The sequence below is a fragment of the Morchella sextelata genome, assembly GCF_020137385.1.
Source record: "Morchella sextelata strain SCLS chromosome Unknown scls_3, whole genome shotgun sequence".
Classification (NCBI taxonomy): Eukaryota; Fungi; Ascomycota; class Pezizomycetes; order Pezizales; family Morchellaceae; genus Morchella; species Morchella sextelata.
Genome location: NW_025408618.1, coordinates 1054605 through 1076437, shown reverse-complemented (window position 1 = coordinate 1076437; position 21833 = coordinate 1054605). Strand labels below are relative to the sequence as shown.

Genomic DNA, 21833 nt, shown 5'->3' with positions numbered 1-21833 from the left:
TGTTCCCCTGCGGCTCAAACCTAACGTCATTTACTGAACCCTTGTGGCCCACCAACCGCAACTTCCCAGAGCTGATTTCCAATGTCACAATTTAATAAGCTCGTACCGCCGCCCAATTTCTGCCAGGTAGAGGAGGGCCTGTTTAGAAGTGGACAACCAACATCCATTAATCTATCTTTCTTATCGGAGTTGAAGTTGAAGACCATTGTCTGGCTTGGTGGGTTTCCTGCGCGCTCCGTTAACCTGATATTTATGTATTCTCATTAAAATATACCGCACTATACCCTTGTTGATAAGAATAATTGAGCTTGCTCTCGTATGGATATTGTTTACCTCTGGTATTCCTCCTGTGTGGATTCTTACCTCACGTATCTGTAGCTGTCGAAGAACCGGATGAAACGCTCCTGGGATGGCTAGACGATAACAATCTCACTCTGTACCACCTCGGTCTCCAGGAGGGTGGTGCGCCATGGGATGCAATCACTGTCGAGTCCATCACCGATGCCTTAGAGGTACCGATGGGAGCTCTCTCGCCTCGTGTCCACCGCCAATAGCTGACGTAGTCACATAGCACATCATCAACCCTTCAAACTTCCCTATCCTCGTATCCTGCTCAATGGGTAGACATAGGACTGGTACCGTGATAGGTTGTCTTCGTCGTCTGCAAGGGTACAACTCTTCTTTCTTGCTATAAACCTCCACATTCTGCTAATATCACGGTGAAGTTGGAACCTATCAAGCACCCTCGAAGAATACAGACGTTTCACTGGAAATAGACGCAACAGATTGGAGAATGAGCTTCGGATAGAGTACTTTGACACTGCATTGGTGAAGCTTCCGCAGAAGGAAGTACGTCCTAGCTGGTTGTGGCTAGATTGACTACACTCATAGGTTTTAATCTTCTCTTCTGTGTTTATTTCCCGGCTTAGTACGACGGGACGAATGGCGTTATCTTTGATGGGTGGTCTTTAGATTGGGAAGGATATATACCTCCTACGTTTTTATGTCATTTCCTTTTCTCCGTTCATCTTATTTTCGTGGAAACCCCCGAAAACCACAAGCTAGTTGGTATGCTCTGTCATATTGCTTTATCGCTCGAGCGTAGTTAAGCTGGCATGTAATCTAGCGAGCAATTCCAAGCAGTGAAATTATATTTGCCATTCCAAGGTTCTATCCCAGTTTTTTTTTTTATCTTGTCCGTTCTTGAATCATCCAAGTGATATCTTTGTGATACATCGAGTGACATCTCATGATGCAAACATCGCTGTTTAGTCGATTTATTTATCCACATACAATTGGACCGGTCCGTACATGCCCATCACCATTATTTTTCACTACAGGATCGAATATCGACTTGGCGATTTGTCCTGAACCAGACCTTGGGCCTTGGCTGTATATTAAACTTTCTTGGTAATGAATTAAACAGGAGGGAAAAAAAGAACTTTCTGGGGAACTACCAAACGATAATTACCCCAAAATTTGATTTTTTCGGGTATGCAACCAAGCTACTCCCTAGTCGTCAAGTCCAGTCGGTCGTTTGACAGGTTTACGAGTATATGCAGCATAACCTAGCAGTATCAACTAGACGAATACCACCACGGTTTACTGGATTATTGGTGCACGAGACAAGACGAGACCATTTTGCACTAAGTCTCATCTTGTCTTGTTCCATCATAGTATGGGAGCTGTAATTGTTTTATCTACGTTGCTTATTCTCGCTTTTTCTTTTCTGTCTTTAGAATTACCTACCCCCGGAACCTCTCTTCTTTAACGGAAGTAGAATGTGCCTCATCATCTCATGATCTGGAATTACAGCTGTTCATGTGTGTTCTGATATGTGTTATCACCATATAGGAAGGTTACGGCCCAGAATATTATGTACTGTTATATTCCATTTTATATTATATGTAAAGCGTCTGGGTGTAGAGCCAAACCTTCGAATTTAGGCCAAATATGCAGTCTCCATTGGCGAAATTCTATCTTCTCCTGCCATTTTATATTTTTACCTTAGTATTTTAAAAAAGGCCTATGACCGGACATGGACAGAAACATGGAGACTCTCTTTTTTTTGTCCTCTAGGCAATAAGCTAGAGGATAACGAGAAAACTCTTCGTTGGTTTTGTTACTAGCCTTCTTCTCATGGCAATTCCTGGGCTTAAAGCGAGCCTATTGATGATTAATTGAGTATGAATAAATGTAGGTTAGACTCGTCGTGTAAATTATACATAGCCTCCCCAGGTAGGTACCGATAGACGACGCGGGGGGCGGATATCGTTGGTTTTTGATTGCGTCTTACTAACCTGGGCCGTTGAAATACGCAGGTGGCGCCCCCAGACAAATGTGGCTAGTAACTAGTATATCAGTGTCCCCAAAGCTTGATAAAAATAGCATCTACGAATTGAGGGGCGGATAGAAGAAAGACTGAATACATACGGTATGAATAAACCTTGAAACTACATGTATACATACCCTCCCCGGGCGAAGACAGACGACTTAATAAGCCGCCCAATCTCCGCCCAGAGAAAGAAGCTATTTGAACCATTGGGCAAGAAACCTGTCTGTTAGTTTATCAATAAGAACGAGCCTCGTTCTTTTGGTTACAGGTTAACAGGTTTAGTCGTTAGAATGCGTGGGCTAATAACCCGAACAGTAGATGCAGCTAGTAACTGTATCTGTGTCCAAAAACGAGCCTGTGGATGATTCGTTGAGACGATAAACGAAATACTTGTACTTACAGTATGATCTATGCATACCCCCTCCGAGCGAAGACAGAAGACCTAATAAGCCGTCCAATCTCCACCCAGAGAAAGCAGCTGTTTGAACTATTGAGCAAGAAACCTGTCTGTTAGTTTGACAACGAGAATCGTTTTTTTTTTTCAATTATAAGCTACAAAATTAAACCGTTAGAACACGTGGGCGAAGACCCAAACAGCAGACACAGCTAATAACCGTATCCGCATCCCAAAAGCTAGCCTAGTATTTACAAATCACAGTTAAAAAAGAAAGAACAAAAACGTACCGCAAATTAAACTATCCTCAAACTCTCTACATGCCTTTCCTCTATAGACACCCTCCCCAGGCAAAGACAGACGACCTAATAAGCCGCCCAATCCCATATCCAGGAAAACCATCGTTCAGCGCTATCAAGCTAGTAGCCTGTCCTTTGGTTTATCAACGAGAGAGAATCGTTGGTTTTCAATAACAAGCTAGTAACTTGAACCGTTAGAACCCGCGGGCTAATAACCCGAACAGCAGACGCAGCTAGTAACTGTGTCTGTGTCCCGAAAGATGGCCTGGTATCTATAAATCGAGAGGTCATTTATCTATCGAAGTCAGCGGAGCGAACAGAGAAGAAGGACGACAGGTGGTAAAGACGGGCGAGCACAAGGTGGAAAGAGTAGACTCACCGATAATGTTATTGGTGATATTGATGTTGTTTATTGTCGAGCTCTACGAAAACACCGACGGCGAAAAAATCCATCTTCGACGGCGATAGGTTGTTGAAGACAGTGAGTCGAAGTTGGCGATAACGAGGTTTTCAAGACAAAGGCCGTGGTGTCGTCGAAGGTTGTGGTGTTGCCGAAACGTTTGTGTGCGCGAAAGAGATGAAGAGTGGTAAAGGGTAGAAGATGGAGGGTAAGGGATGAGGGTGGATATTTATACACGGCCTAGCCGAGCGGCATCACTGTGTGATGGGGATGGTGGTTGTGATGTGTGATGGGGATGGCGGGGTGTTAGTTGATAAAGAGCCACCTCTCTGAGGGTTAGGGTTAGGGTTTAGGTGAGTGATGTGTGGTGATGTGTGATGCGGGGTGTTGATGCGGGTTGTTGATGCGGGCTGTTGATGTGGGTTACTTGCTTGTTGGCTAGGTGTGGTATGTGTGATTCAGGTGTTGTTTTGTTGGCGAGTGGGGGGCGGCCATGCCCGCCAGTAGACTGAGTCATGAGATATCACTCGGCTGTTTCAGCTGGCTTTTCTCTCTGGCCCCTACAACTTTTGAATGCAACACCAACACGTTAGCGTGAGCTCGACAATTTTGAATGATCAACATTGAATTTAATAATAGACACTAGGAATAAGCATTTAAGTATACAAAGCAATCTCCTCTCTACATGACTGGATATACGAACGAGAGGGAGGGGGGCGGGTATACACAGGGCTTCAACAACATAAAACGAGATCTCGCTCAAGAGTTCTCACAACGACGAAAAAATCAGCATGTACTTATACACTCTCTTCCTGCCACACATAGTCTCCGCTCCGATTATAAAAAAACGACAAAACGCCAATTCCAAATAATATCCATGCCGTCATAGGCAGCATGATCCCGCGCGGTCTATCTACCTACCTACCTCCGTCTCTCTCTAGATCTACCTAAACTTGACCGATACTGGCCCTCCTCTCGTCCCTGCTCCTCCTGAACTTGCCGCCTAGCGGCACCCATCCGTCCTTGCCGACCCAATAGCTCTTCCCAACCTTGACCAGCGCCCTCCCAAGCTGCCCCTTCCACCCCTCACCATAATTCCTTCCCTCGAACGGCGCCTCTCCCGGCGTAGCGCTCTCCATCACAACGCTCCTGGCAAACGCCACCACGATCACCACGAAATACGCCCTCACAACCCAAAGGATCGCGATGATAAGGACGCACGTGGGGCTCTCAGGCTGCAGCATCCCAGCACCGAGATAAGGCTGCTGCGCGGCACCGTCAACATTCATGCCGACGGCGACGGCCTCCTGGCCACTCTGGACGACCTCAACATTGGTGACATTGTAGACCGGGGAGGTGAAGCCGGCGGTCTCATCGATTGTCTTGGCGGCGGAGCTGAGAGGATGCTTGGCGGAGAGGACAAGGAACCAGGAGATGCCGAAGACGACGGTGTAGAGCGCGTTAATCAGGGAGTCGAAGAGGTAGAGGTAGGCGAAGCTGAGTGCCGCCAGGGGGTCGCGGTGGTGCAGCTTTGGCGTCAGGATGACGAGCAGTACCGCGAGGAGGATTGAGTATATGTACATGGAGAGCTGGAGGCCGGAGATGGCGGCGCCTGGAGAGAGGAGGGGTCAGTAACTAGGGAGTGGGAAGCGTCGGGGGTGGGCGGCGGTTAGGACCCACCAGTAAAGATGGCGAGGATGCCATATAGTCCCGAGACTTTGTTGAGAAGGGCGCTCATGAGGATCAGCTCGGCGCCATTTTGGAGGTCGAAGAAACCGAGGAAATGCTAAGGAGAAATGTTAACTTTTGTGGCGTGATAGGTCCAGCCGGTGGGTCCCGCGGGGGGGGGAGGGGGGGGGGGGGTGCACATACTGTTGGGCGGGGCATCCGCAGAAAGCGGAGAGAGAAAGTCATGATTAGTTTGAAGATATCTACAGCTCTGTATGGGATATTATGGCTGTAATATTGGGGGTTGTTGACAATTTTATAGGTGTGTTGGTATGTGCCTGATATGTATGACAGGTGATGATGGATGATGGATGATGATGCGTGTGGTTGCTTGCTGGTTGTTGTTGCAAGAAACAGGGAAGAAAGAAAGTTATGTAGGCAAGCAAGTAAGCAGGCAAGCTCCCTCTTCTCCCTTTCTCTGCCTCCCTCGCAGTGCCCACATGTACTCGCCCTCTCCCATGATCCATCCCTCCCATCCGCCTCTCCTTTACTCCGTCCGGGGCCGGGAACCCGCATCCCGATTTCCGAATTCCAGGGATTTTAAAGCTCCGACGTGGGACAACCAACTGCTTGGAGAGATGATCACCACACGAGTTGAGAGATATATCCCGGCGCACTTGTTGCTGGGCTTTCTTGGAATCTACCATATTTAGTTGTCGAGTCTATCTGCAGCTATGCGCGAAAGAGAGAGAGTCTCTTTGATGGACGGATCCATGGATAGCGATATTAATATGAGATACTCGAGTCTGGAATCCCCTTTCTATAAACACCACACACATAGATCATATAGCTACCCTTCGCCCAGTGTTCTCCCTCCCTTCCTCTATCTATCTGCAGGAGCCCTTATCCAGGAACATTCCATCATCCATTCCATCATCATTCATGACATGTCGCGTGCACTGTCAGTCAGTTCAGCCAAAACCCACTGACGCCGAGGCCCGTGTGAAATGCCTCACTCGGTATCGTTCACTCACTAACCCTCACTCATTCACTCTAACTCACTCACAGACATATTCCAGGGCCAGGTACTAACAGCTGACAGCGTAGCACAGCAGCAGCAGACAGGCGCAGACCAACACCAACAGCAGCACTGGTAAAACAATTGAATTAAAAACGTAAAAAAAAAACCAAAAAAAAAAAAAGAGAAAAAAAGGAAAACCGCAATTGTCTATGTAACTAGTTAGAGCAAAGCAAAGCAAGCAAGCAAGCACCACCGTCCTTCTACAATTGATCTATCCCCGCCAACTTTAACGCCTCTGATCTCCCCTTCCGGTACAAAAACGATAACGATAGTTTAAAAACCTCCCTGAGTGTTTGCAAGTCGACAAACAATAAAAAAAAATGAAAAGAATAGAATAATAAAAAATAGGAATAATTGGGGGTGCCATTCTATGCGATTAATACCTACCGGCGCCGGCCCCCTTACTTCCCTACGGTAGAGGAGCCCCTCCTAAAGTAGAGAGAAAGAGACCCCCAAAGAAACCCCAAACCAAACCAAACCCTACAAATCCATAAACACCGCCACCAGCACACCATCTCCCTTCCTGATCAACACCTTACTACACCACCACCGCTCCAATTAGCACTCCCATTCATTCCATCTCTCCAGTCTGTTCTCTCCACCAGGCAACATGGACATACCTATCCTTATACACCACGGCGCCCACGCCGTCCGCATCCAGCCCATCGCGCGACGCAACCACCAGATACGTCGCGTCGTCCTCCGTCGCCTTTCCGGATGCTGCACTCCGCGATCAGTAACACAATCATCCAAGGGGGGGAGCGGACCGGTCATCTGATGTGCGTACCTCCGAGGCAGATGCCGGTTGAAGCTTCGACGAGGAGGGCGCCATTGACATTCGGGGTGTCCATGCTAGTTTTCCCGCGTCAGTACCGGGGAAGATGGGACGGAGAGAAGAGAGAGGGCTACACTTGGGAGAGCCAGCGGGAGATTGCTGTGGGATCCATGGCCGGGAACTGAGGTAGAGACGGTATGGTGGGCTATTTGGCTTGTTGATCCGGGGATGGGCAGGTAGGTAGGTATTGAGTGCAATAAGCTGCTAATTCACTGTGATGATCCTAACCGTGAAAGCAGCAATCGAGGGTTTGTAGATGTAGATGTAGAGAAAGTAGGTATGTACTGTATTTTTCTGTATCTTGTAGGAATCGGACGAGTGAGTCGCGCGTGGGTACTATCTTAAGTAGCAGTTCCTAGGACCGGTTTTGGGTTCAGCTGGTACGTTATTATTATTAAGGACCCGATACTCAAGTTGCTCGTTCCTGGCTGGTTGGGAAGTCGAGGTCGAGAACAAGCAAGGAGCACCCCCGACAACAAGACTCGAGGGTGGAAGGGAAGAAAAAATGAAACATCGAATTTAAGGACAAGCTCTATCAGTCAATCGATCCGTCCCAAGTTCTATTACTGCTACCTACTGCTACTATCCAGTCAGGACCAGGACCAGGAATAACTTCAATCGAAGCGCAAAGAACAAAAGAGAGAAAGAAAAGAAAAATCTTCTAGATGGCAGTTAGTTTAGCTGTCGGACGTGTTCAAACAGCCCACCACGCACGCACATCGCACACACACACAACTATTATTATAATTTTTTTTCTATCATCGGCATAGCATTATGCAGGATACATACATCCCAACAACACCAGCTACTACTTGTTTGCTGGTTTGCTGGTCGACCAGATCTCTTACAATCCTTTGATCAAGACGCGTGCAGATGCTATTCTGGTGATAAACGTCACTGCGCAGTACAGACAGATAAGTACACATTTGGCCTCGTGTCTGTGTGCATTGCATTGTGCATCTGGGAATAGGCAACTCTACATATGTATTCCTACTGAAAACAGAGAAGAGTACATAGCAGCAGAGTCCTCCCATCAATATCAATGGCTACAATTACCTCCATCCTACATATCGGACCGGCCGGTGTTTGGGTCGACCGCCACGCAGAAGGGAGAGGGGGGGGATCCAACTCTCGATCTTCAGGTTCTGAAACCAATTGCTTCACCTCCTCAAGCCCGATATGCATGCGGAGATTAATCTCCGCATGTGAAAACGCGAGTCACTGACTCGAAAAGAGAAAACTGATCCACTGTCTTCTGCAATCTGCATGCAGTCATTCAATTGAGCCTCAATTCAATCCCTTGGCAATACCCTCCACCCATCCCGAAACCTACTCTTCAAGCTCGAAGAACATTCCAACGCCTTCCAACATAGCACTCTTCGCTCACAGCGCAGGAAGGTAAACATGCCACGAAAACTGCCCTGGGCGACTTCGATTCCAAAACCGCCGACCTCCCGCAGCTCACCCCCGAACAAGCGCCGAAGAACCTCCGTACCCACAACACCCTCCTCCTCCTCATCCCTAGCACCGGCTCGCAAACCCATACCACCCACCACCACTACTGCTACTGCTAAGGACGGGGATAGCGATAAGGATAAGGATGCAGACTTCTCAATACCCGTGTACATGCTGCCCAGCGACGAGCGCTACATCATGGTCGAGGACGAGTTCCTCTCTGTCGCGCAGACATACACGCGCTCGCTGCACCGCGCAGAGTACGAGCGTCTGCAGCGGCTCGCCAAGACGACACACGCACGGCGCATCACGGAGATCCAGCGCCCTGTTGCGGGCGTGCAGCGGATGAGTAAAGCTGCGGTGCTGAAAAAGGACGACAGCGAGGAGGAGGAGGACGCCGTGGTCCATAGTGTCTGGGGCAAGAGTAGTCTGGGACTACTCATGTGTCGGCCGAAAGACGAGGAGAAGGACTTGTCCGTGGGTTGGAAGGTCGGCGCTGGGGCGAGGCCGGCAGTAAAGGTGCCCAGGGCGGCTAAGAGGGAGCCGTTGGAGAGGCCGGAGGTGAAGCGGGAGAGGCCGGCGGTTAAGAGGGAGCATGTGGGGAGATTGCAGTCCGTGAAGGAACCTACGCTCCCTGTACCGGGGTCCTGCGCATCTACCGCGTCTGAAGAGAGCTCAGATGACGACGACCTAGATGCCCCTGTTGTCCGTAAAAACCAGGCCCAGGCCCAGGCCCAGACCCAAGCCTCGGCCAGCTCCCTCCGATCCTCTCCCCCTTCGTTCCCCTCCACGCTGACCTCTTGCCCCTCGTCTCTATCATCTATGCCGTCATTCTCGCAGCCACAGTCCTCGCAGCTAGAGCCTTATCTACGCCCTTCGCAGATCAAGAGGGAGATACCTGATTTCGACTTCGGCTTCGAAGCGGTGAACCAGCGGAGCGCGGCATATCGTGGCCGGGCCATGGCAAGAAGACAGGCGGAGAGCTTGGCTCATAAGAGGTAGTTTTTTTTCTCTTTCTTTTTTTTATGCTTTTTCTTTATGGTATGGTATGGAGTTTTTTCCCCTCGGAATTGCCTTTTATATAGGATGGTGCTATTATGGGTATGGCGTTTGGTAAACTTTGGGACTTTTGTTTTTGCTTTTGGGAGTTTCGGGCCGGTTTATTCTTCTTCTTTCTAGTTAGGTATTTTAGTGTGAGGCGAAATGAGAATGTCTTTGCGGCCTGAGTTGTGGTTGTCATGTAGTGAGTGATGAACTGTGAATAGAGGTTTGAGACGCAATCGTCGTCTATCATCCGTAGAGCTAGAGCTACTTAAATATAACAGGCCACCCGTGCCTCACCAGTTTGAATTCCTAACAAAACAAAACGCATTTATTAACTATAGATTACATATGGAAGGACTCGTTTGCATGTGTAGCCCCATGTGTGAATATGACGTCCCTGTGCAGGCTGTATGAATTGGGCCACAAACTATCACTCGTCTTTGACTGGCCTCGCACTGATTCTTTATCTATCCACCGGTATACACGCAATTGGACGGTTTAAATCTATCTAAATCAGTAGAAGTCGCAGAAGAGTCTCAAGAGTTGTACGTATTCGCAGCTCGGTCGGGAGGGGGATTCCGTTTTTTTTGTTTTGTTTAATTCATTAATTGGGGGATTCCGGCCGCGGTGCTGTGGATGAAGGTCAAATATTATTGAAGTCGAATCGATATTTGATTACTATCCGCTGTGGAATAAGAGGGTAATTGGTGACAACAAGGCGGTGCCTTGCATCGAGTGAGATACTATGATCTGGGCGTTCCATCTTTATCCTTACGCAAGGGAACGCTCCTGACGGTTTGTAGCTATTCAGACTTGTAGCAAAGACTTTGATTATATTGAAAAACTCGAATAGTTGAGCTGCGCGTATGTGTCGTTGGACTGGCGGAACACTCATAGGTTATCACTCGGTATGATAATGAGCGGGTACCCGGTATGGTATTTCACGTTAATGAGGGATGGGAGGGGGTAGAAGAGATAGATGTGGGGAAATAGAATTGATTTGGGACATTATTTGCATCGTTCCGGTGAGGGATCGACTGCAACAGTGATATCGTGTGCATCCGGAGGGAGAGTTTGATTGCTTGAGTGGCTATGGAGGGGTCGCTATAGTAGCGCTGCTAGCGCTTCGACTCTTCAAAATGACCCACCACATTATCTCCCACGAAAGCTTGGTTAGCTCTCAAGGTGTGGGCTTCGGCTGGGTAACTCTTGTGTTGGCATTTCGAGCTCAGATGCAACTCTCGAAATCCCGGGCTAGAGCCTTGGCTGGGTGACTGTTCAAAGTAGCTATCCCTCCTTTTCTCCCTCTCTCCCCATTCTTTCTCCTCTCGCACTTACACTGCTTCTCTCTTCACCCTCCATTTTTACAATCATCACCAACCTGAACAAGAGAAGGCTAGTGTGAAAGATCTACCGTCATCGACTGTATTATATGATTGAATTATACCTCACTTCCGTCTTTTTGATTAGATAAGGCTTTTTCAACGAGAAGACTGGGGTCTGCGCAGCTGCGTTGAGTAACCGTTAACTGAACAAAAGAAGGTAGTGTGATGAGTTTGGCTTCTTCCTTTAGTTTGAAGACCTTCTTATTGTGTATATCCACATTCATGCTTTATCCTATCCCTACTTACATGTAATTATCTCATGAAGATTTACTGACTTTCGAGATCTTGCCTTATGTGAACAGCTAGGACCCGAGACTTTTCGTAGTTCAGGGACGCCGGATTATCTTTAGTAGCCCTAGAATGCAACAGGCGATAATCTCTCAGTATTGGCTACTAGGAGTGAGTCGAGGCGGATTACATAAAAACTAGCTACGCCGAAGAGTAACGATTAGGAGTGGAGATTTAAATAGAGGTAACTATATTACATGTATGTAGGTATTGTTAAGATTATATAGACCTTATTAAAAACTTAATTTAGATAAGCTACGGCTTTGGAGGGGTTCGTAGTAAACCTTAAAACGCGGGTCTCCTAAATTGCCTACTCATTTATTTCACCACTAATCACATGTATGGGATGTCTGAGCCAACGGAATTCTTTAGTCTCTAGTCTTTATAATCTTGGTGGCATAATGATTAACGAGAGGGCTTACAGCGGTAGTACTGCCTTGTGTATCCGTACCGTCTCAAGTCTTTCTAAAGCTATATATGTTATGTTTTATGAGCTGGGTTATTATATTCGTGGACAAAAGTAGATCTGGTCCATTTACCTCGTGCTGACTTGCTTAAATGGTGTGGAGATAAATAGGATTTGTTTTCTTTAGTCTAGTCAACTACTATCGCCTAAAGATGGGTCCAAAGTCCCTAAAGCAACCTTGTGTTGTCATAAAAGCACAATGGCCATGGATAAAGGTCATATCTCCGGTTAAAGGGATACCGTGGATATATATATGCCTGAACGAGCCTTAGTATATATGGATTCGACACAGTAATAAAAGCAGGATATACATCTTAAAATAACCTGGTACAGGAGCGTTTGGGAATTCTAAATTGATGCCAGTTGGATGTAGGAATCATCTGGCTATTGCCGTTTGGATCCAGAGATTCGCTATTTATGCCCACCATAAAATCAAATGCTGTTGATGTTTGGGTGAGAACCGACTGTGGCTCTCAAAACCCACACACTGGGGAAAGTTCTCTGTTCTCGCTCTCGTCCCCGAATGTGAAAGTGGACCAGAAATTCGGATTTCCTGTTTCAATCGGAAACTTGACAGATGTTGCAATTACGAGATATATTTGCCCAGCAATGAAATTCCAAATCAAAAAGACCTTCAATCTCAAATATCAAGCTACCCGCTGCCCGCGATACATGTGTACATGGTGGTAATATATACTGGATCATTCGGTTTATAACCCAAAGAGCTCTATGCCGTAATCAATATACTACCGAGAATATAAAGTCTGTCCGCTTTGGTACGTAGGTAGGACACCAAACTTTCTTGTCCACACATGTACCAAAGCAGACAGCTAGACTTTATATTCTCGCTAGTAGAAGCCGCGCCTAACGCAGAAAACAATTTTTCCCTCAAGGCCATATATTCTATATATATATAAAGACAATAGTGCGATCGCCGCGTATAAAAACGATATCTGCTATCGGTGAAGGAATAAAATATCTAGTTCCCAGACCTAAATGCAAAAACGCCCTTAAATTCCGCCGTTACCAAAACAGACCCAAACACCCTGAAAGTCAGTCAGTCGATGCTTCTCTGTTGCTGATACGACTAGCAAAGAGTACTCACTCAAAACACCTATAGGGAACCCTGACATGCAAAAAGCTCACGTCCCCAACTCAAAAAGCCATTGACAAACCGTATTGAATAATGGTATCCCAATGGAGTTCTCCCTCGAGATTACTCCAGAGAAATATCCAAGAAATAAAGATAAAGTGATGTCAATGGCCATACCCTTATTGAGCCAGGGGGGGAGGCGCTCAGTCCACGCCGCGATGGTGCGCTTAGGGGTGTAGAGAAAAGCCTCAAAAGGCGGTTCGAGGTACACACGAATGATAATACGGAGGTTTTCGAATGGCATGATTTTTGAGTTTTGGGAGCTAGGGATTCACAGGGAGAAGGTGAAGAATTAGAAAGAAGGGGGGGGGGGGGGGGATGCGCCTAGATAGTAGAAATAACTATGCGCGTGAGAGATAAAATATAGAGTCCAAAAAGCCTGCTGCGATTATTTGATGTATCTTCGAGCTTAGGTTTCAGCGGTAGTTTTCGCGGAGAGTTTTTGTGGAACAAAAGGAAGCGAAGTGCAACATGTGAGATCGAGGGTTTGAATCAACAGGCCTTTTTATGCGAGTGACAGGAAATATTCTAACCTAAAAGGTGTTTGATTCCTTTCAGAATAGTAGCATTAATTGTCGTTGTAGTGATGGCGTAGACGGCTCTGCTTTGAACTTTTATCTACATTTGGTGATGATATGTATATGATGAACACCTTATCTTGTGAGTGAGATAGCCTGCATCTCGAGTAGCGTAAACAGTAGGAAGAAAATCACAGCCCATAAAAGACCATTAAAGGATTTATTTTGAAATTGGAGGTTCAATAGCTTATTGGAGAGGTAACATCATAGCGTTACAAGTCACAAGTGATCACTCGCGGATGCGAAGTTTTTTCGTGGTGATTTAACTAAATGAAGCTAGTACTGACATGACCGGAATGTGCACTCGTCATGATGAGGACAAGAACAAGAATTTACAGTCTATGGAAACTACAATGTATGTATTATTCCCCCATCTCCTTTCTATCTTCCTCCTTTCTCTTTTTATATCAAGAGTGGGTTTTCATAAAGCTACTAATATTCTAATCCTTGATCAACCACTAGCGCCAAGAAGCCAATGATTTCCCGAGCAACAAATTCTGGCCCGGACCCAAAGTGCAAAAAGCTGGTTCCAAATTTGGAGCGTCTAGAAATGGAAATCAGAGAAAATAAAAATAAAAGGTCTAGTTCAATAAAAGCCCTTATCTTGATCTTTTGGACCGTCACAGATTGAGATTGTGGGAGACGCACAGTAGGGAATTGCGTGCGACAGGAAATTTGCGTGGGAGAGCAAGAGCAACGACAACGGACCTTAATCCAGCAATAACCAAACCCAGAGCCAGCCAGCCACAAAGCCAGTAACCAACGACGCACTAGAGCTAGCTAGAATCACCGTCAGTAGAAGCTAATCATGGTATGTAGACTCCTCAATCGCACTATATAGTAGAAAATCAATCTGCGGGATCCTTATCTGACACTCAACAGCCGTTCCAAAAGAAAGTCAAGTCCAATGCCTACTTCTCGCGGTACCAGACCAAATACCGCCGTAGACAGCAGGGTAAAACCGACTACTACGCCCGTAAGCGCTTGATCACCCAGGCCAAGAACAAGTACAATGCCCCCAAGTACCGCTTGGTTGTACGCTTCACCAACCGCGATGTATGTCCCCTCTCTCACAGTCAGTGCAACTCACTCCAGCCCAGGTTCGTTTCTGTGCCAGCTTGCTTGCTTGCTTGCTTGCCTGAATGCACAGGAACGATAAAGTCCCAAAGCAAGACAGAAAAAAAGACAGAAAGGCAAAGAACAAAAAGCCCGGTGCCTCAATCATTCGCAGAAATCCTAGAATATAGTTAGCAGAAATGCTCAATTCTACGAACGAAGCACAAGAAAGATTTCATCTGTGAATGGAGGTGGGCTAATTGTAACTTGCCCTCCCTGGCCTCTCTTCCCCTAACTCCAGATCATCTGCCAAATCGTCTCCGCCACGCTTCTCGGCGATGTTGTCCTGGCCTCCGCCTACAGCCACGAGTTGAAGCGCTACGGCATCAAACACGGCCTCTCAAACTGGGGTGCCGCATACTCCACCGGCCTCCTCCTTGCGCGCCGCACCCTCGTCAAGCTTGGCCTCGACGAGTCCTTTGAGGGTGTGACCGAGATCGACGGTGAGTACAAGGTCACTGAGGAGTGCGAGCACGACGGAGAAACTAGACGCCCATTTAAGGCGCACCTCGACGTCGGTCTTCACAGGACCTCGACCGGAGCTAGAATCTTTGGCGCGATGAAGGGCGCCAGCGATGGCGGTTTGTATATTCCACATAGCGAGAGTAGGTTCCCTGGTTTCGATATCGAGACCAAGGAGCTGGATGCCGAGCTGTTGAGGAAGTGAGTTTCTCCCTGTAACACCATAGTCGTGGTATCTGAGGGCTAGGGTTCTAATATGACCTATGTAGGTACATCTTTTCTGGCCACGTTGCGGAGTACATGGAGACTCTCGCCGACGACGATGAAGAGCGCTACAAGTCCCAATTCGGCCAGTACATCGAGAGCGGAATCGAAGGTTGGTCGACTATTCCCCTTCTTTCTCTATTTCTACACACACTAACATGAAAAACAGCCGACGGCCTCGAAGAAGTCTACGAGAATGCGCATGAGAAAATCCGCGCCGACCCAAACATGGCTGACCCTGATTGTGACAAGAAGGGCAAAGAGCACTGGAAGGCCGAGAGCGAGAAGTTCAGGCTCAAGAAGAAGACCCGTGAAGAGAGGCGCGAGGCTGTTATGGCAAAGATCGCAGAGGCAAAGGCTGCCTAGGCTTACATAGTTCTTTTGTTGTAACTACACTCATTTTCTTTAGGGATCTAAATCAAAAAAAAACTCTGGGATTACTGGTTTGGGTATGTGTGTCCGAGTGATTGACTGTGTAGCGGCACCATATGGTGGTTGTGTAATCAATGATATACGTGAAACTATTCTCATCACCTGTGACTGTTTTACGACACAAGCTATAGCAAAGGTCGAGATTTCTGTGGCGAGAAAGATCTAAATAATTCAATCATCCCTCCTTGTCGGCTCTCTGCCTTTGACCAGACATATAGTCATCATCCAGATATCAAACATTGAAAATATAAAACACTTATCCATGGCTTGAAATCAAAAAAGAAAAAGAGAAAGAAAACAGATGCAACGCAGTTATAAACAAATATAAATTTTAAGAAACAATAGAAAAATATTCACTACAAATCACCAGTCTACTCTTCGTCGGCATCTTCCTCAGCAACCTATTCAACTTATTAGCATCATATCTCATCAAAACTAACCAGAAGTAGGGCTAGGAACTTACATCATCGTGGAATGTCTTTCCCTCTGTGGTAGGCTTAATCATTCCAATCCTGATACAGAAGTCACCAAACCTCTCACCGTCCTCCTTCTCCAGAGCATATCGCTTGAACAGCGGCTTCAAGATCTCCAGGATCTCCTCCTCCTTGATGGAGCTCCTGTAAAGCTTGTTGAGTCTCTGTCCGTGGTAACCACCACCAAGGTACATGTTGTACGCTCCGTAGGCCTTTCCGACGAAGGCAACCTCGGCCAGCCATGGTCGAGCACAACCGTTGGGGCAACCAGTCATTCTCATGACGATCGAGTCGTGGCGGAGACCGCTTTCCTCAAGAACGCCCTCAAGCTTGCTGATAAGGACAGGCAAGTATCTCTCACTCTCTGCCATGGCAAGACCACAGGTGGGGAAAGCAACACAGGCAGACGAAGACAGCCTCAGTCCAGAGAACTGGTAGTTGTCAAGCTTGTACTTCGCCATCAAGTCCTTCATCGCTGGCAGGTCCGCATCATCGACGTTGCTGAGGATGAGATGCTGGTTACCAGTAAGGCGGAATTCACCTTTGTGGACCTTTGCAATCTCACGGAGACCGGTCTTCATGGGGAACTCAGGGGTATCCTCAATGCGTCCGTTCTCGATGAAGAAGGTAAAGTGGTTCTTGCCTGTCTCGTCCTTCTGCCATCCGAAGGTGTCGACGTTGGACTCGAAGTGGAAGGCTTTAGCCTCCCCAAACTTCCAGCCAAGGAGCTCCTCAACCTTGCTGCGGTAGACGTCGACGCCCATGTCATCGACAGTGTACTTTAGGCGGGCGTGCTTGCGGTTCTTACGGTCGCCATTGTCACGCTGGACAAGCATAATCTTCTCGCAGACAGTGTGGATACGCTCAACGTCGGCGAAACCAAGCATGCTACCGGTTCGGGGGTATGTCTTCTTGTTGTTGTGAGTGACACCCATACCACCACCGATCAAGACGTTGAAACCAGCAAGTTTGCCGTCCTCGCCCTTGATAGCGATCAAACCGATATCGTGTGCGTAGACATCGGTGTCGTTGTTTGGAGGCACGGCAATGGTGATCTTGAACTTCCTAGGGAGGTAAGTTGGGCCGTACAAAGGCTCGTGGTCAACAATGGCGTCACCGGCAACCTGGACCTTCTTGTCGTTCTCGTCCTGGAGCCAAATCTCGTGGTAGGCGGTTGTGGCGGGGAGGAGGTGGTCACTGATACGCTTAGAGGCAGCGTGGACCTCGCTGTGGAAGGCGCTGTTTGTAGGGAGAGAGCTGCACATGACGTTACGGTTGACATCTCCACAGGCAGCAAGGGTGGTCATGAGGGCCTTGTTGATGTCCTGCATGGAAGACCTCAAGTTCCTCTTGAGAACACCGTGGAACTACTTGATGTTAGTAATTGGGATAGTAATGATTTCGGGGTATTTTTGGCTACAAACCTGGAATGTCTGTCTGGTAGTCAACTTCATGGTAGTGTTACCCCACTGGTTGCTGATATCATCCATCTGAATCCACTGCTTAGGAGTTGAGACACCACTGGGCAGTCTGCATCGGATCATGAAAGAGTAAGCAGGCTCCAAACCCTGGGCCTTGCGCTCGTCTCTCAGATCCCTATCATCTTGCATGTAAGTACCGTGGAACTTGGTAAGCTGCTGGTCGCTGGCAGAAATCTGACCGGTACTCTCATCCTTCAAGCCCTCTGCGATGGTACCACGGAGAAAGTTTGAGGCAATCTTGATATCCTCGTTAGTGATCGGGGCAGGTTCATCCGGAAGCCCGTCAACTTTGTCAACACCAAGGGCAGTCCAGATCTTAGGCTCCCATTCCGAGTAGGCGGTCTGGTAACCATCAGGGTCCTGGTCATTACCAAGACCGATATCAGCAATCTTCTTAGCACCAAGGTCGGTGATCCTCTTGTCGAGGTCCTTTCCAGGTTTGTTGTAGTAGTGCTTGTCCTCCTTGCGAGGCCAGTAGTGGCTGTCACCAAGACCGAAAACCGAGTAGTTGACACCAGCCAAGTCCAAGTCGGTCGAGTTCTTCACGGCGATCCAGAAAGCATGACCGTTCTGAGGGAATTCACCCTGACCGGCTGTGGAAGTGATGAAAACAACGTTTTCCTCGTTGGAAAGATCCTCAAGAGGGTACTCTTCCATGGACATGGCCAAGGTCTTGAGACCTCTAGCCTTACCACGTCTGGCCAACCTCTTAGCAAGGTTCTCCGCGTTACCACCATCAGATGCGAAAAGGATGGTCAATGGGGGTCCAGAAAGACCCTCAAGAAGCTTGTTGTACGCATCCTTAGCCTTACGCTTCTGCTGATGCCTTACCTCAGTTCCATAAGAGCTAGCAACGTTGGCAGCGAACTGAGGGTTTCTCTTGGCAAGCTGAGACAAGTGGTTGTCACGCTTCAAGAATTCCTTCAACTCATTCTTGATCCTCTCAGAGTCAAGGTTGAAGTTCACGCCACCCTTCTGCTCGCCCTGGGGGTCCCAGCGGTACAATGGCCAGTATCCAAGATCGACAGCCTTCTTGGTCTCCTGCAAGACTGCGAGAGCGGAGTCATCTTCCTTGTTGTAGGGAAGGTATGCAACCACGACTGAGGGTCCCTCGAACTTGTCGGCATCAATCATTGCGTGCAATACCTGAGTGTAAGAGCTGTAGACAGCAACGGAAGCAACATATGAGTTTCCAAAGTTCATGGCGTACAGCCCGATGTCCTTCTTTCTTCGTGAAGCATCAGTAGCGGCGTGCTCGGAGTATGGCTGGGAGTCGATGACAAGCATGTTGATGTTGATGCCAGAAGCAATGACATGGTGAACACCGGAGTTACCGAGATCATAGGCCCAGGCATCAGATCCTACGAGCCAGTGTGACTGCTTGTAAAAGAGAGCCTTATCAGCCAAAAGCTCGAGAGCAACCTTGGAACCATCTGCCTCCAACTTCTCAACGATGCCATCTGCCAAGCTAGCGCTCTTCTCTGGGTCCTCTGCAACCAAAAGCCACTTTGAAAGCGCTTCGCCAGGAGCAGCAGTAGAGAATCCGCTAGACTTAGCCAACTCCTCAACTCTCCTAACGAAAGACTGGCGCTTCTCGATTCTGGCCAAAAGAGAGCCGTAACCGTATTCGGGGCTAGCGGCAATGGTTGCTGAGATTCCGGCATGAGGTTTGTCGAGGGAGTTGGCAACGTGCAACCGCTTGCCAAACAACTGATCAAGAATTTTCATGTATGCAGTTTCAACCGCCGGCTGCTCAACCTTGGACTCCGCCAATTCAGGACCTTCCACCAAACCGACAAACAAGTTCTGTACTGGTGCCTCTGCCTTCAAGTTCTGAACAATTCCGCGCACTGCCTGGTTAACAGTCTCGGAGTTAATGAAGCCCAATTGGTGCCCGACGACAACAGGTGCGCCCTTGGCGGCTGGCCCAGCGCGGAGACATGTAAGCAAGTCCAAAAACAGAGGACCCCATCGAGTAGTCTTCTTCTTGATCTGCTCCAAAACAGCAATTTTGTTGATTGACTTGGGGAGGCTGTCGGCCAATCTGGTGCCGAACCATGGACGGTAGAGTCTTGAGAAGATCACACCAACCCTTGAGTAATCCTCCTCAGATGACAATGCCTCAACGGTGGACTGGAAAAGCTTGGTGGTTGAGCCGAAAACGAAAAGCGCAATGTTTGCGTTCTTGGGACCTTGGTACTCGAAAACGTTGTATGAACGGCCGGTAACCTGGTGGATGATCTCAAAGATGCCTGAAACGTGCTTGTAGATGTCATCGGAGGTGACGGCGCGAGAGCTGATGGCCTCTTCTAGAGATGAAGCTGAGAGAGAAGGCTCGGTACTCTTGTCACCAATGGTGCTTGTACCGTTGCTGTTTGCGGTGGTCGATATTTCGCTCGCAGGGCTGGCAATACCGCTGGCAACGGTGCTTGCGCCATTGGAAGCTACTGGTGGCTTTGTCTGCTTTGTCTGCGCTACTACACCATCATCTGCGTACAAGCTGCTTGAGTCAATTGATTGAGACTGGAAAGTTCTTGCAGCAGTCTTGTCCAAAACCTTGTCCATCAAAGCCTGGTCTTCAATCGTAACCGAGTTCTCCGCTCCTGATGAGGCAAAGAAATGAACAACTGCCTTTCCGGTCTTAATCGCAAGAGCATGGGCTGTTACAGCCATGTCCTGAGACTCCTGGATTGACTCTGACTGGAGCAGGATTAATCCGGTCTGTCTAATCGCTGTGATACCGGAGTAGTCCGGGAATTCCGCGGGCTGCATTGAAACATGAATAACGACGGGGTAATTGATTAATTTGTATAGGTGAGGTATTGATGAAAGCAAGATATCTGAAGTTGTTGTAACAGAGACGAGCTTGCCTGATCGAACAGGCTGGAATACTGAAAGTAAAGGATCCGCATTTTGACGAATGATGTGGACCTCCGGGGCTGGCGCCAGAGCGCCCTTTGCTCCAGTTGAAGAGAGGGTCTCAAGCTGTGAAGAATATGCTGAAGCAGTCCCTAGAGACGACTGAACAGAAACAATAACATCGCTAGAAAGGTATGCGATTCTCGCGACTACAATTATAATCGCAACGTCAGTAACCACCGATCATTGTCCCTACATGGCGAAGAATTAGTTGGTTGAGAGAAAGAACGACGTACCTGCCTCCTCCGGAGTGTTCAAAGTTCCAACCGAAGTCATTTTCGAGGATAATACACAAGATACAAACTCGAAAAATGGCGGGCTTCCTACGAAGAAGAAGAAGATGAAGAATAAAAAAGCTGTACCGTCAACACTTTATTTTTCTGTGTACCTCCGACCGAAACAGGTGGGGGAAAGAATCATTCTGTTTATCTAAGCTTTGATTGGCCTGACGGCGCCAAGCGATGGCGTGATAGGCAAATTTTCTGGGGTTGTTAAAGCTTTGTTAACTACCGTAACCCGATTCAATTGCTTTTTTTTTCACAGGGATTCTTTTTTATGCTCATCACAACAGTTGGGGATGAATTGCGTGAGTATCATGTAATTTGAATCACGGGCATATAGAAAATGCACTTCTTGCACAAGGATTACTACTAAGAAACCGTTCACACCGCAAAACAGCCAGCTCCGGTCTAAATAACCCCCGAAAGCGAGTTATAACGGTTGAATTCCTGCCTTGATTAGATAACTACATACTCAAATGAGAGTTGTTCATAATCCCTAAAATGAGTAGATCCAGGGTTAGGGTTTATACAGACCTGAATACAGCACCCGTCTGCAGTTGTACCTACTGCACTTACCCCCACCTCTAACCATTCTGTTACGTAGGATTTCAAATCCCTCCGAAATACCCGCGAGCATCCAGACCCTGAAATTTCGTAATCAACAAAAAGCATGTACCTACATCATGAGGTGTATGGTTGATCGATACGAAGATAAAAGAATGAAAATTAGACCTTGTGTTCCCAGGATAGACTCATTGGAAATCAAGCATTTGGTGCATGGACAGGGGGTTAGGGTTACAAGCAGGGTTCCTCAATCGAGGGGAAAGGTGCAAAGGGATTTTTGGCTCCGAAACTCCAGTGCCAGCGTACCTACAAATCCATGTCTAATTTTGGGGCGTTAGTTGGTGAAGGTAACATCTCCAGCTCGTTACCTGTATATAGTTAGCATAACATCGAGTTTCGACTCTTCTAGTATGAAACATCAAAAAGCAGGTCGTCTGTGGAGCGGTTAACACTCCATAAC

The 21833-nt window shown here is 47.7% G+C and overlaps 6 protein-coding genes across 6 annotated transcripts; 3 read left to right on the top strand and 3 right to left on the bottom strand.

Moving 5' to 3' along the window:
• Window positions 1-81: 81 nt before the first annotated feature.
• On the top strand, window positions 82-879 carry H6S33_009108 (uncharacterized protein; the record flags this gene model as incomplete). The annotated part of the gene is made up of 4 exons (XM_044840467.1): window positions 82-217; window positions 379-512; window positions 572-669; window positions 726-879. The coding sequence occupies 4 exons, from the start codon at window positions 82-84 to the stop codon at window positions 877-879; spliced, it is 522 nt and encodes a 173-aa protein (XP_044697923.1).
• A 3496-nt stretch (window positions 880-4375) lies between these two features.
• On the bottom strand, window positions 4376-5342 carry H6S33_009107 (uncharacterized protein; the record flags this gene model as incomplete). The annotated part of the gene is made up of 3 exons (XM_044840466.1): window positions 4376-5040; window positions 5109-5214; window positions 5301-5342. 3 exons carry the CDS (start codon window positions 5340-5342, stop codon window positions 4376-4378), a joined length of 813 nt encoding a protein of 270 aa, XP_044697922.1.
• A 1315-nt stretch (window positions 5343-6657) lies between these two features.
• On the bottom strand, window positions 6658-7124 carry H6S33_009106 (uncharacterized protein; the record flags this gene model as incomplete). Its single annotated transcript, XM_044840465.1, has 4 exons — window positions 6658-6715; window positions 6798-6897; window positions 6965-7029; window positions 7087-7124. 4 exons carry the CDS (start codon window positions 7122-7124, stop codon window positions 6658-6660), a joined length of 261 nt encoding a protein of 86 aa, XP_044697921.1.
• A 1292-nt stretch (window positions 7125-8416) lies between these two features.
• H6S33_009105 (uncharacterized protein) lies at window positions 8417-9469 on the top strand (the record flags this gene model as incomplete). Its single annotated transcript, XM_044840463.1, has 1 exon — window positions 8417-9469. One exon carries the CDS (start codon window positions 8417-8419, stop codon window positions 9467-9469), a length of 1053 nt encoding a protein of 350 aa, XP_044697920.1.
• Window positions 9470-14189: 4720 nt separating this feature from the next.
• H6S33_009104 (uncharacterized protein) lies at window positions 14190-15589 on the top strand (the record flags this gene model as incomplete). Its single annotated transcript, XM_044840462.1, has 5 exons — window positions 14190-14192; window positions 14264-14437; window positions 14739-15160; window positions 15229-15335; window positions 15393-15589. 5 exons carry the CDS (start codon window positions 14190-14192, stop codon window positions 15587-15589), a joined length of 903 nt encoding a protein of 300 aa, XP_044697919.1.
• A 437-nt stretch (window positions 15590-16026) lies between these two features.
• Window positions 16027-20804, bottom strand: H6S33_009103 (uncharacterized protein; the record flags this gene model as incomplete). The annotated part of the gene is made up of 4 exons (XM_044840461.1): window positions 16027-16056; window positions 16119-17495; window positions 17553-20677; window positions 20765-20804. 4 exons carry the CDS (start codon window positions 20802-20804, stop codon window positions 16027-16029), a joined length of 4572 nt encoding a protein of 1523 aa, XP_044697918.1.
• Window positions 20805-21833: the final 1029 nt, after the last annotated feature.